This window comes from Fusarium graminearum, chromosome 1 (genome assembly GCF_000240135.3).
Source record: "Fusarium graminearum PH-1 chromosome 1, whole genome shotgun sequence".
Taxonomy (NCBI): domain Eukaryota; kingdom Fungi; phylum Ascomycota; class Sordariomycetes; order Hypocreales; family Nectriaceae; genus Fusarium; species Fusarium graminearum.
Window position 1 is genome coordinate 6,956,852 of NC_026474.1, and position 13,180 is coordinate 6,970,031.

The window sequence follows — 13,180 nt, forward strand, 5'->3', positions numbered from 1 at the left end:
CGGTCTCAAGACGCTGGTCGCATGGAGGCGCAACGACCGCGTAACGGACAACCTACACAAAACGATAGCTTCCTTCATTGCCAGCAATATCCGGAATTCGCGATAGGCTGGAGGTAGAGTCAATTCGGCCTAGGCCGTCAGTTCTGAGCTCCTTCGGCCGGATCCCCACTCCCCGCACGCCGATCGGGTATATTGATATCGTCATAGACATGATTTAAGGTATCGCAACTGCTTAGCTTGTAGCACAGCCCGACAGCTGTTTGCAAAAGGCGCATCTGCTACTCAGCTAATCAAAGAATTAAAGACGCTGCCAAGAGCTCGGCAATGCTAGCGTCGCATTCCTGCTCTTTCATAGGATGCGAAGAAAGCTCCCTTGGACTCCCAATGTTGGCCAAGGTAAAACGCCAAGGGAGCAAGGGATGCAAGAATCTGGTTGCCAGCTCATGCATCGGCCAAAACTGGCCGATCCAGGTCCAGACCCTGTGGAATCGTCCTAGGAAACGTGTTGGCAGGTGCCGATTGGTTTGTTCGTAGAACACGATGAAGCTATCATCCAATTGACCTGACAACTCATAGAGGAGGGCCAAAAGGATCTGCATTCTCGAGTTTCACCCTTTTTGTTTCTCTTGATTCATCCCCAAATACCGTTCCATCCTCACCACCTTCGGCTGCCTTCTTTTCTTTGTTCATGACTTGCTCTCGCCTGGCTCGTTGAAGATTGACAAGATTCGCTCGATCGGGATCACGACATTTCTGAAGCTTCTTTCGCAGGGGTTTCATCGCCTTGACGATTTCGGGCTATTATTGTTAGTGGTTATCTATTATCGTTGAACATGAAGTTGCATACCGTTCCCCAGTAATCCGTCATCCTCTCTGGTGGTTCCTCCTCGAGCATCTTGCGACAACTGGCGACAGCTTCTAGGATCTTGTCCCGCATGTTTGCAAACACTGCATCCTGGCTAGCGTTGCCGCCTTGGCCCGGAGAAGGGATCAAAATGTCGAGTAATCCGTGGTCAACCATGGAAAGCGCCGCCATCATGATTTGACTTGGCGCATAGTGAAAATACGCATCCGTCACCAAAGGACTGAATTTGAGAATTTCACGCGCTTGAGCGTGTGCCTTGTTGATCCTTGTTTCTTCATCAGGCAGTCTTCGCCTGAATTCCAGAATGGCACCCTCAAGCGCTCTGAAAGGATGTCGCACGTCAAATGCGAAGCGGATCCCCTGACAGAGCAGAAACTCTCCTGCAAGGATCTGTTCACCTGTTGTGTTTGGGAACTTCTCCGAAAAAGCATTGAGTTTGTAGAAGAAACCCTCAGCCTTGCAGCCAAAGAAAAGCGATGTCTTGAGGAGGTCGGTCGCAGGGTAGGTCATGACCGAGTTGGTCACGTAGAATCGTCGGAGAAAAATGGCAGCGGTCGCTCGAACTTCGGTAGGCAGTTCACAGAACTGAGCCGCGCGGATAAGCTCGACGGTAAAGAACTTGACAAGGCGGATTTCTTCATCGGGGGTGAGGAAGTCTGGAGGAGGATTTGTCGCGAGTCGGGGAGCGATCTGTTCTCGAGCGAGCGAGTTTGTCTTTGCGCGTAATTCTTGTAGATTGGCCTTTGAAAAGGACCAGAGCCGAAACTGGCTCGATTGCCGATAGCGCTCGTCTTCCGTCGCCATGTTGATGATGATGCAACAAAGATGGTGTTGGTGATCATGGAAGCTTCTTGTTTGGAAGTTCACGTGACCTTATCTTATCTCACGCGACAGTGGCCCAGTATCATGACATTCACAATCACGCCAATGAGGATCACAAGTTCAATTAGACGCATTTCGCGTACAATGACTCTATTGTCAAGCAGATTATTCCCTAACGCCGGTCACCCATGTACCCAATTTGCCCAATTTGTCTCATAATACATCAATCAATCAGTACCCCAGGTTTTCCCTTCTCGCAGGAGGAGGAGGCGGGGGCTTCTTGGCCCTGTTGGGAGGTGGTGGTGGTGGCTTCTTTCCAAGAGCCAATCCACTTGTGCTTCGACTCAAACTTCCATAGCTAGTAGCAGGGCTGGCAGCGCGTTGTTCCCAATCGGGACTGCCGCTTCTGCTGGTTGAAACATCATCAGAGAATACATCGTCGTGTCGTCCATATGAACCGCCGTCCGTAGCGACGCGTGTCAAAGGAGCACCAGGAACTCTGAGATTGGCAAGTGGTGTAGCTGTAGAGGAGCGGCCTTCAAATGTTGAGGCGCGTCCGATCGGGGGTCGTGCAGGTTGAGGAGGAGGAGGTGCAAGACGGCTGGCAGGAGAACGATGGGGAATGCGGGCAGATTCTTGTTCAGGCTCGGGTTCTTCGTAGACGGCCTGGTGCCGAGGCTCTTGCCAAGAACGAGCGGTGTTGGATCGACTGCGGCCGATCTTGGGAGCACTGGTAGGTGAAGATGCACCGCCGGCCCAGCTCTGGCGCACACGTCGCAGCTCCTCAGCGCAACGCTCATGGTAGTCGAGCTCAGCTTCAAGGAACTGGGTCAGAGAGGAAATGTTGTCCACCTCTGTTTCCTTGATGTCTTGCATGCGACGAAGAACATCCTCGCTGGTCTCCTCAAACTTGGCCTTGTTCATGCGAACCTCTTCTTCGACACGGAAATCGTCACGGCGGGCCTTTTGCAGCTTGTTTGTGCTGGCATCGTAGGCGAGGCGTCGGTTCTCGAGCTTCTTGCGAGCGTTCTGGTTCTGTTAGCTGGGAAAGTGCATTTCAAGGGATTGATTGACATACCTGGTACTCTCGCATCATTGCCAGGCTCCTCTCGAGGTTGTCCAGCCAAGTCGCATTGGCGCTGTCAACGTACGAGTCTTGGATACCAGCAATGCGCTCGTTGGCACGACCCAAAGACAAGAGACAGTTTCCGAACTCGGAATCCTGCTCAAAGTCCTCACCGTGAGTAGCCATGGTTCGGCCAAGAGCCGACATTGGGGTGCCGCGCTCCTTGTCCTCCATTAGTTCATTGCGACGGGACAACCACTTGACGTAGCCGGTCATGGACTTTTGCATCTTTTCCATGCCTAATCATGTTAAAACCGTTATGGTGACAGCTGGGGTCGTTGTGATGTTACATACCGTCCTGTCGCAAAGCCATCTCAGTCTCGAGGTTCTTGAACTCGTCAGAATGAGCAGTTCGGGCTTCGCCGCCCATCTTTTCGCCGGCCCATTGGAAGGCTCGGTCGATCTTCTTTGTGAAGTGCATGTTGGGTGTTCTCGTTATCGATTGCTATATCGGAGCCAGTCCGATGGATTGATTCGCGGGGTCGTCTTGCGCCGTCACTAGGAGGTATCTGTAAAGCAAGATGGATCAAACGAGGGAATAGAGAACAGATGAAAAAGAAAGAAAGTTGAGTTGAGGAGCGAGAGACGGGGTAATGAATGATAACCAGCCTAGAAAACAGAACAAGGGGTACATAGAAGAGGGATGGAAGATGGATGCTGGGGTGGCGAAGAGTTGGGGCGTATGGGCAGAGATGGAAAGGACACGACCCGGCCTTGAAGTCTGATTTCTGGTGGCATAGGCTGTGATGCGACGTTGGATGAGCATGTCCGGGGCGTGACCGTAGTGGCTCGAGCGTGTGGAGTGAGGTTGGGGAGGCTGGCCCCCTGAAAGTCACCAAACTACAGGGCGTTCGGGCCTGCACGAGCAGTAGCTCGCAGCTTATCTTATCGTGCTGCAGTAGCCAAACACTGTTCAAGTTGTGACCTGTAGAAATGTCGCAGGAATTAAATCTCATTTTTATGAAACAAAGGCCGAGCACGGGCAGAATGGGCGAATTATTGAAACACAACAAATCTCTGTGACGTATTATCGAGCCTCTGTGGAATCTTGGTGGTTACGTTTGATGAGGCGATACGTTGAACCTATTGTATCGTGATGCTGTTGCCATGATGGCATGGGTACCTTGGGGACGGGAACTTGGCGTCCTAGGCGTCCCATGGGAAAGCCCAGAATGGCATGAGGGGATTCAAGCGGCAAAAAAGACGAGTGGTTACCGACCCCAACATTACATCCATCCATCGCATTGCATTGCGTTCACTGGGCTGGACTGGACTGGTCAACAGGCTAGGCGCTGCCGAACGTGGCGCGGCTAAAGATTTCCCAATGTCCAGACGATGTGAGAAAGTCGTCTAGAGATCAAACAGAGGATGTATCGCGCTGACGTACTGCGCAGTCAGAGTTTCTGAAAATAGAGACAGAAATTGTTAGCGAGACCCGCGATCTACTCGTAACGAGTTTTTGAATGAGGTGAGATGGATCCTGATACGAGTACGGATCAAGTCTGTAACGAGGTACCTAGCAGCTAACACCTAACACCTAATACACACGACACCTAAGCCCATACTTGCTACTAAATGGCCCGTGATTCCAAGTTCCAATGCCCCCCTGAGACAGACCTAGACAACGGCGCCCAATGACCTGCGGTACCACTACACTAACAACGGGAACTGTCTCCGGCTGGAAAGCCAAGTTGGTCAACTCCACTGAAAGATAGACCAGATGGAACCGTACAACGGTGATTGACTTGGCTGCTGCTCGTTTGGATATGGATATGGACAAGGAGATATTATAGACCGCCACTGTATACTTACTACTATGTATCTATCATCGTCATGTCAATGTAATCATGTGTGTTGACCATCCTGATGAGTGAATATTGATGTCTACTCCGTATTTACCCCGACATTCCATCCACTAGAGTTGACCGACGAAAACTCTAGAACTTCTTTAAGCATACCATTTTTATTCTCCATCAAACTAGCCTTTCCACTTGGAGTCTGCACGACACCACCACTTCTCAACCCTCTGTTGACTCTCGACAGCATTTTCGGCCCGTCCAACCCATCTCCAACCTCATATTTTCCATCTTAGCTTCGGTTGAACCAACCCCCGCTTTGTGTAGAATAGAGCCGCAGGACAGGCAAAAGACCAACCCCAGCAGAATGATTTACTCGTTATCTGATTGCTTCCCAAGAACCAACCTTCCTATTCCAGCCTCCAGCCATGTTGGGAATAGCCTAACAATTAATGCGCGTCGCCTAAAAAAGATGCAACCCAAAAAATCTAAAATTTCGGTTCACTCTTTTTTTTCGCCCCTGGTTCTGGTTATTCTCTCCCCCTCAAAATCGACTCAAGCTCTGCTCCACACACTCTCTCTGACTACCCGGGATCCAGACCTAGACGCCAGACCATTCCTCCAGTTCCGATAAAAACTCTCCACCAACGAGCTTGCGTAATGGTCTCAATTGTAAGGCGGGGTTGCAAAGCACGCAAGTCATAAGTACATGACCAACTGTACGTAAGATAAGTCCAATCACCAATGTCACCTCAGTATTACCATCCATCGGCTGTTCGACCCGGATGCTGTCTTAGTACTGTAAAAATAAGAAAGAAAAAAAGCTTTTCCAACCTGGTCTCGTCGATCTCTTTCCCACGTTTCGGTTTGACAATCGCCCACTCTCCGGTTGAAAAGCTTGGCTGCGCTAAATTAGTCTCGTTCTGTTCCCCAGATTCCTCTCCCGTGAATGGTTTCGTGTCGGGTGTGAGGGCGTCAGACTTGTCCAGTATTCACTGATCCCCATTTTCCATCTCAAAGAGATAATCACATTGCGATCCGCGCCGTGTGAAACGTTCAGGTGTACCATTTCGAGACAGTTGCGTGGCACACATGCTGTCTACCTATCGGCTTCCCAGTAGGGTTTTATTGACTGCAGATCAAGGGTCGAGCAAGGGTGATTGACGACGTCTACTGTAACCCAAGCGGCTCTACCGTAGATTAGTTATCGTAACCATCAGGTCAGACTTGTTGAGCTGTTTATTTTCGTATCCTAAAGGCATCCTAAAGCTTAGACATCCTCTACGTTACCTACTGGTCACCGATCATCGGGTTAATGTCCTTCGACATGAGATAAGTCTTTCAGCCTCTCAAACCTTGTACACAAGAGGAATATTCTCTATTTGGCTGCAATTTGGAAAGGCCAACTATGATAAGCTATTATCTGACAGCCCCCAGTTACAATATCACATTTCAAAGGGACCTGGTGCTCTTTTGAATTATTAAAAAATGAAGATAATAGATTTTCATTCGCATACGACCACTTTACCTTTGGGCCGAGTTGATGAACATGTCACGTGATGCGTTCGATGATTCTATTCACAGCCTGCCTGCCTAGCTACGCAACATGATCTTGCACAATACAACATTTTATATTGTGCGAGATTAACATTTATGCCCTACTCTATGACTCTCGATGCAGGGCAGCCTTTATTTTCTTTTAGACGTTATACGAACCATCAAATATTCACATTTGCCCTACATATGACTCTTAATACATGACAGCCAAAGGCAATATTGGCTTCAAAGTTGCACCAACCACCAAATGTGACAATCTAAATCCATTACCAAAGTTATACCATTTTAAGGTTCAAACGCAGCCCTTATAAAACCGCACAATACTCTTTACTTGTTCGGAATTTCTTCACCTTTCTTCCAAAAAAAGCGTCAGTACAACATGAGGCTTCGAAGCTCAGGGTTCCTAAAGTGGTCGTCTCTCCCTCCAGAGATCCGCCACATGATTCTAAACACCATAGTCGACCTCAAGAATCCACGCTGGGCTGATTTAGCTTCCGTTTCGAAAGAATGGCAAAGCGTCATTGGAGTGAGGAACATGGCCAAGCTAAAGCTCCAATCACCATCCTGCTTCGACGGATTCGAGAAAATTGTTCAACAGAGACACCTTGTGAAGCATATCTATCTTTGCGTCGAGCTACCGAAGTATGACTGTACTCTTTGCAAGGCTCGTACTCGCACTCCTAGTTTTTCACGCGATAGTTCCATAATCAGCCACGCTATTGGCAAGATCTTGTCTATTTTGAGTACATGGAAGACTCAAGGTCCTTTGACACTGGAACTCAACGCGGTTTCTTGCAGTAATACGGAGCACTGGGCTAAAAACCTTCGGTTTGACGACGATCACGATGAAACTCCTCGTTAAGACTTGACCTTCGCAGAATCAACTTGGCACGATCCCTCGCACGGTTGGGTGAACGGTACCCAGGTGAGACCTCCCTCTTTCCTTGCCATGCAACAGCTGTTTGGGCCTATCACACTGGACTACAACAGCTATGTACCTGTCACTGCGGTCACCAGCCTGTTGATTCGTCGCCAATTCCGCCGTTGTCTTCTACCTTCCAGTCTGGACAAACTGTTGTCGCAGCTGGTTTGCCTGACGGACATCATCTACGATCTATGGTCAATAATGTATACATATACATTTCCATGTTTCTATTTCGATTTCTCACAACTTAGTGCGTGAACCTCCTTGTGGGGATCTAACTCGCTAATTGGTTTTAGAACGTGAAGAAGCAATAGGCATGGTTTTGCCTAAAACACTCAAGAGTCTGATCTTATTTCAGCATTCCGTTGAGCATCTTACACAGTCAGCCTATCAAGATCCAAGTTACGAGAGGCTCAGAGACATTCGGAATCGTTTGGATATCCAAAATAAATCCAGCCGATATCTTGCTCAGACAAGCTTGAGACTTGAACAATTTTTTGTCTCGTTCCTTATTAACGCCGGGGATTTTCTCGCAGCATGTAGGAAAGAATGGACGTGGGAGCATCTGCAATCATTAGCGTTGAGTTTCCAAGGAAGTGGAAAGCACCACCAGGAGGGTATTAACAGTCCACTACTCTCTACAGCAAAGGTTGCACTGCGAATGCCGAAGCTTGAAACTTTGGTACTTTGGAGTGGAGACCGGGGAACCACCTGTGCATTCATCTACACAAGAAACGAATACTGCGCTCAAGTGGTATGGCGAGGTACATGGGACCTGGATATCAGCCAGGAGGCTCTAAAAGCATGGGAAGCTGTTGCCGCGCTTTATTCCTTGGAACTGAGAGTTGAGCATGAGCGTATTCAAGAGGTTATTCGCTCTTGTGGGGATGCCATACATCACCTTAACCTGCCCTGTCAGATTATTCAACCTACGTCGCTTTGGCAGATGCGAGTAGAGGAAGCCTAGATCTAGATGATGGAATAGGATAATTGGCAGCTCTTGGCCTTGTTCAACATGCTAATGGCGAATGATAAGATGTGGGTAGACTGCTGGGCAGCAGAAAAGTTGACCTCCTCTAAGTCTTAGGTTACAAAAAGAGATAGCCTAAAGACCATAGTCTAAGTATCATAAGCTGATCTGCTAATTTCGTCTCTGATGCGTCTGGTGCCCTGGGGGTAGATAATACTACAAGACCATAACTCATGAAACGTGTCTTATTCTTGGATTTAGGGACAAAACTGATATCCCTGCAGAAAACGCGAGATAGGATAATAAAGGTGTGCGTCGGTGAGTTAGGTAAATAGTGGCTTGTACTTAGATCCTCTGTCCCCCGTCTTGGAACGGACGTGAAGATGGAAGTCAGCAGAAACCCCCGCCTATGCGAAATGGTGGCTGAAGCCACAATGTCAGGCGCAACATATAAAGAGTGACAATACCTCCTTCCAATCTGAACACACATTATCCACGTCCATACCTGGCTACGATGGAAGTCGCCGCCAGTTTGATAGCGATTGTGGACCTCTCCGTCTCCGTCTCGTCCGCATGTATCAAATACATCAGAGGGGTAAAGAACGCGGCAAACGAGGCTACTGCACTGCATGAAGAGCTAAGCTCACTCCTATGCATTGTATCTCGACTTCAACTTCCCTCAGTATTTTCAAGCCTGAAGATAGAGCTAGAGCCAGACATCAAACTCTGCCACGATGACCTTTTGGCGCTGCAGGTAAAGCTGAAGCCGGCCGAGGGGATTAGACGGGTTCGCCAGATACTTGTCTGGCCATTTAAGAAGGATGGCGAATTTCAAAATGCGTCGATGCGGATTCAGAGACACTTGAACATTTTCGAGAAAGCTATTGCTGTCAGCACGCTTGAGACAACATCAGAGATCAAAGCACAGCTCCTCCAACTACGCGAAGCACGCGAGTCTGACCGCACTCTTATAACCGACAATCTTGAAGTAATAGATGCGCATCTATCTGATATCAAGAAAGTAATGAGCCAAGACCAAATGAACGAGCTCACCAAGTGGCTAAACGCTGTTGACTGCGAGCCCAACTATTTCGATAATATTGCCCTGGCAGTCTCAAACACAGGGTCCTGGTTCTTCGAGGAAACAGGAAATTTTGCACAGTGGTTGCAATGCACTGCAGATTCGCCCAAGAATATACTGATTCAAGGCGAAGGTAATTTCTACTACAATGAACCACACAATATTCACTAACGCAACATGACCGCAGCCGGAGCTGGGAAAACAGTACTCATGTAAGTCGCCGCTTACATGCATTTTGATATTGTGACTGACCAACAATTGGAAGGTCGACTGCCGTGCAAGCCGCTCTGTCGGTAACACCATCGTCCAATATATACGTCGGGTACTACTATTTCGACTTCAGAAGCTCTCACAAATCGCTTCCAAGCTCTATGCTTCGTTCCTTGTTGCATCAGCTCATCAAGGACATGCCGACCTTCCCAGAAGCAATCGAGAGATTGCGAAGCAAGTATCCAACCGCTGACATGGTGCCTGTCTCGGAGTTAACAGGCATTTTGCAACAAGAATATTCCACCTTTGATACGGTTTTTCTATTCATCGATGCTCTTGATGAATGTGAGAAACTTGATGAGTTACTGAATGTTCTAAAAACCATGACACGCAACGTTGGGCAATGGGCAGACATACGGTGTATGTGTTTCAGTCGTGACGAGAGTGGTATAAAGCAATCTCTAGAACCGTCAGGCTTCACCATACAGCCACTGGAGTATGCCGCAGTTGTCCAGGATATCGAAGTATATGTGACAGAAATAATGCGAAATGATGCAAACGGCAATTTCAAAGTCTTTCATGGCTCTTCAGAAGGACTTCGAAGCGATGTGATAACCGCATTAGTACAAAAGTCCGGTGGAATGTACGTGCCACTTTGGCGTTCTCTATACAACATGCCCACTGATAGCTCTTGAAACAGGTTCCGCTGGGTGCAGTGCCAACTTGACGAGATATCACGTTGTCGAACAGCACGCGAGATACGAGAGGCTATCAACAACTTACCATCAACCCTTACAGAGACATATGAGCGGATGTTCAAGAAAATGTCCAATTCCGATCTCCGCAAAGCCAAACGGATACTATCGTGGCTGATCGGAACGGATGGAGAAATGACTGCAAACATGCTTGTTGAAGCATTGACCATCGATGAGGACAGATTGGAGGTGGATGAAGAGGATCGCCTTCAAAATCCTGTGAGTCTCAAATGATAATGCATTGAGGTGGACGATGACAGATTTTTTGTTAAATAGGGTGAAATTCGCAACATTTGCCGAAGTCTTGTCCGAGAGTCTGACTACAGTTACCCGATCCGTGGGCCCAAATGCAAGGCCATAACTCTTGCACACTTCAGCGTTGAACAGTATCTTCTTTCGCCGCAAGCTGGCAGGTTCAGACTCGATCTGAGAGACATTCATCTTCAACTTTCTCGAGCTTGTTTGGCGTATAGTACCTCGCCTATCTGGGAATCAGTCACCCAATCGGGCTCTGAGGATGATGTCGTAGCTGAAAATGGCAGGGATGTGGTACAGTTCTTGGCTAGCACATGTCAAGACATCTTTTCCCATCTCCAATATCAAAACGTTGAGTATGACCTCGTGCATTATATAACCGGCCTGCTCCAACAGGAACCCAGGCTCAGGAATCTTAATCGAAATTGTGCTCTAGTCAACTCTTGGGATGATTATAGATCACCGTACAAGGCGATTTTATACATCGATGCCAGAGGCGGACCCTGGGGCGTATCGATGGCACGGCTTTTGGACGGCCCATTACGAATCGGACACACCTCAAGCTTCCTATCAAAAGCTGTGGCGGCAGGATTGTATCCCACGTGCATTTCGTTGATTCTAAGCACAATCGACTTCAATGGGGTTGACGGTTATCACCAGACACCTTTGGCCTTCATCGTGGCTACAGGCAGAATTGACCTTGTGCGACACTTTACGCTTCAAAATAAAACAAAGTATCAAAGGGCTACAGGCAGCAATACGCTGGCGGATGGAAATATGCTGAAGTTGATCCTGAACAGCACCGTAAACGGGCTCTTCACAGCCATCGTGGCCAAATGGGTAGATGGATGTCATGAGCTATTTTCAGCAGCTCTTGGATATTTGGAGATGTTCCTCGACCGTGATTACGCCACTAAAGTTTATCCAATGATGATACGACTATGCTCTATCCTCAGCGCTGTGGAGAGATTTGACGAGTTCCTGGAATCTCTTCTCTCCCATGCTTCCAGAAGCGAACGAATGAACGCCCAGGCCTTGAAGCAGCTCGAGGAAGAGGTACTATACGTCTCTGTTCGTCAAGACAACGCAGGATATGTCCGAAAGATGCTCGCCTCTGGAGTTTCCCCAACCGCCAGAATTAACCGAGCGTCCAATCTGAGACTTTTGCACCAGCGATATGCAGACAACGTAACATTGGAGGAGGTCAATAAATATTGGCTTTGCTATCTCGACACTGAGGCATTCCTGGATAGGATTGATGCCCACTGGAGAGATTGGGAGTACGCGGAAGACGAGCCCAAGATCATATTCACCACTGCGATGAACAACAGTAAAATCAGTCGACTTCTCGTTGAAGGAGCCAATGCAAAAATTCTAGATGATGAAGATATTCTCTTACCTGCTATCGGGTCCTGGCTTTCTGAGACCGATAACCAAGGACAGGCCACGGATCTTGAGTTCCTGCGATCTCTTCTGCTTGACTATTTGCAAAAACCGGAGAACAAAGAAAAGCTCAACCTGGCACTGAACATCTGGGCTGGCAGCAAAGACGGTATCCAGGTGATAAAGCAGCTCATTGCGAGAGGTGCAAACCCAAACAGCTCACTTGTTGGTGAGAATTATCACGATTTTAGGACGCCTCTTGTGACGGCTTGTCGAGGCCAAGGCTTTGCCAACGTGGAGGTTCTTTTGGAGGAGGGAGCTGACCCGAATCTTGAAGCAGAGTCCGGCATGCTTCCGTCAGTGGCATTATTTACCAACTCGTGGTGTCCCGCGTCAGATCGCGACAGGATATATGACCTTCTCAAGCAACACACACCAGCATTGAAAACAATCACCGAGAGGCCATTATTACCGCCACCTGTCTTCTACAGATACGGTTATGGATCTCGGGACGGATCTGTACTTTCTGCAATAATCACAAGTGCCATGAGGTACCATATCCCAGTGGAGTTCTTGATGTCTCATGACCTCTTGGACAACCTTGATAGGTATCTACCAGGGGATGAATATGGAACTCCGCTGATTGCTGCTGCTGCAACAGGCAGTAAAGACTTTGTTGATCTCCTCATTCAACACGGTGCAACTATTGATGCTCCAGGCCACCCTGATACCGAGTGGTCACATCCAGCACTTGCTGCTATTCTTTCCGACCATTGGGATCTGGCATTGAAATTTCTAGAAGGCTTTGACGCATCTTCGTACGAAACGGACGAAGAACAGAGAAAATGGGAAATGGCGCTTATGTGTGCTCTTCAATGGGATGGCCAAGATGTTGCTCTCAAGTTGATTGAGGGCGGTGTCGATATCGACTTTGTTATGGACCAGGGCGCTTCGCCCTACATTCTATACGATACCCGAGAGTCTTTCCATACCGACATGGACGAAATAATGTCATATCTCTCTGAGACAGGAACGTCGATGTATGCCGCATATGTTAGTGGAAACATGACCCTGATCAACAAGTTACAGAGCCTTGGGGCGAGCCAAGACCCAGCTCCAGGAGCACCATTCGGAGACTCTTTGACAGTAGTCTGTGCGTCTGAAAATGTTGAAGCTGTTGAGATGCTCCTTGAGAAGGGTAGCGATGTTAACCAATGCAACCCTGGCCGGGAGAAGTGGTGTCCCCTTGTCGCTGCCCTCCCAGTTTCCTATAGTAGTGGCACAGACGAGATTGTGTCGCTCCTCATAGAAAAGGGAGCTAAGGCCAATGTCTCGTATCCGTTTAAAAATGCCCCCGCAGAGCCGAACAGTCTTGAATCAATGATTTTCAAATACAACCAGACACTGCACTTCTCGTTGCTATGGAAGAGAATGT

The 13,180-nt window shown here is 48.3% G+C and overlaps 4 protein-coding genes across 4 annotated transcripts; 2 read left to right on the forward strand and 2 right to left on the reverse strand.

The window, feature by feature from the left end:
* Positions 1 to 570: 570 nt before the first annotated feature.
* Positions 571 to 1,669, reverse strand: FGSG_02126 (uncharacterized protein; the record flags this gene model as incomplete). The annotated part of the gene is made up of 2 exons (XM_011319702.1): positions 571 to 798; positions 848 to 1,669. The coding sequence occupies 2 exons, from the start codon at positions 1,667 to 1,669 to the stop codon at positions 571 to 573; spliced, it is 1,050 nt and encodes a 349-aa protein (XP_011318004.1).
* Positions 1,670 to 1,810: 141 nt separating this feature from the next.
* On the reverse strand, positions 1,811 to 3,345 carry FGSG_02127 (uncharacterized protein). Its single transcript, XM_011319703.1, has 3 exons — positions 3,108 to 3,345; positions 2,766 to 3,052; positions 1,811 to 2,716 (listed from the first exon to the last, which is right to left on the reverse strand). The coding sequence occupies exons 1-3, from the start codon at positions 3,232 to 3,234 to the stop codon at positions 1,919 to 1,921; spliced, it is 1,212 nt and encodes a 403-aa protein (XP_011318005.1). The 5' UTR covers positions 3,235 to 3,345; the 3' UTR covers positions 1,811 to 1,918.
* A 3,200-nt stretch (positions 3,346 to 6,545) lies between these two features.
* On the forward strand, positions 6,546 to 8,058 carry FGSG_02128 (uncharacterized protein; the record flags this gene model as incomplete). The annotated part of the gene is made up of 4 exons (XM_011319704.1): positions 6,546 to 6,963; positions 7,045 to 7,091; positions 7,157 to 7,253; positions 7,388 to 8,058. 4 exons carry the CDS (start codon positions 6,546 to 6,548, stop codon positions 8,056 to 8,058), a joined length of 1,233 nt encoding a protein of 410 aa, XP_011318006.1.
* A 3,324-nt stretch (positions 8,059 to 11,382) lies between these two features.
* Positions 11,383 to 12,889, forward strand: FGSG_02129 (uncharacterized protein; the record flags this gene model as incomplete). Its single annotated transcript, XM_011319705.1, has 2 exons — positions 11,383 to 12,785; positions 12,835 to 12,889. The coding sequence occupies 2 exons, from the start codon at positions 11,383 to 11,385 to the stop codon at positions 12,887 to 12,889; spliced, it is 1,458 nt and encodes a 485-aa protein (XP_011318007.1).
* Positions 12,890 to 13,180: the final 291 nt, after the last annotated feature.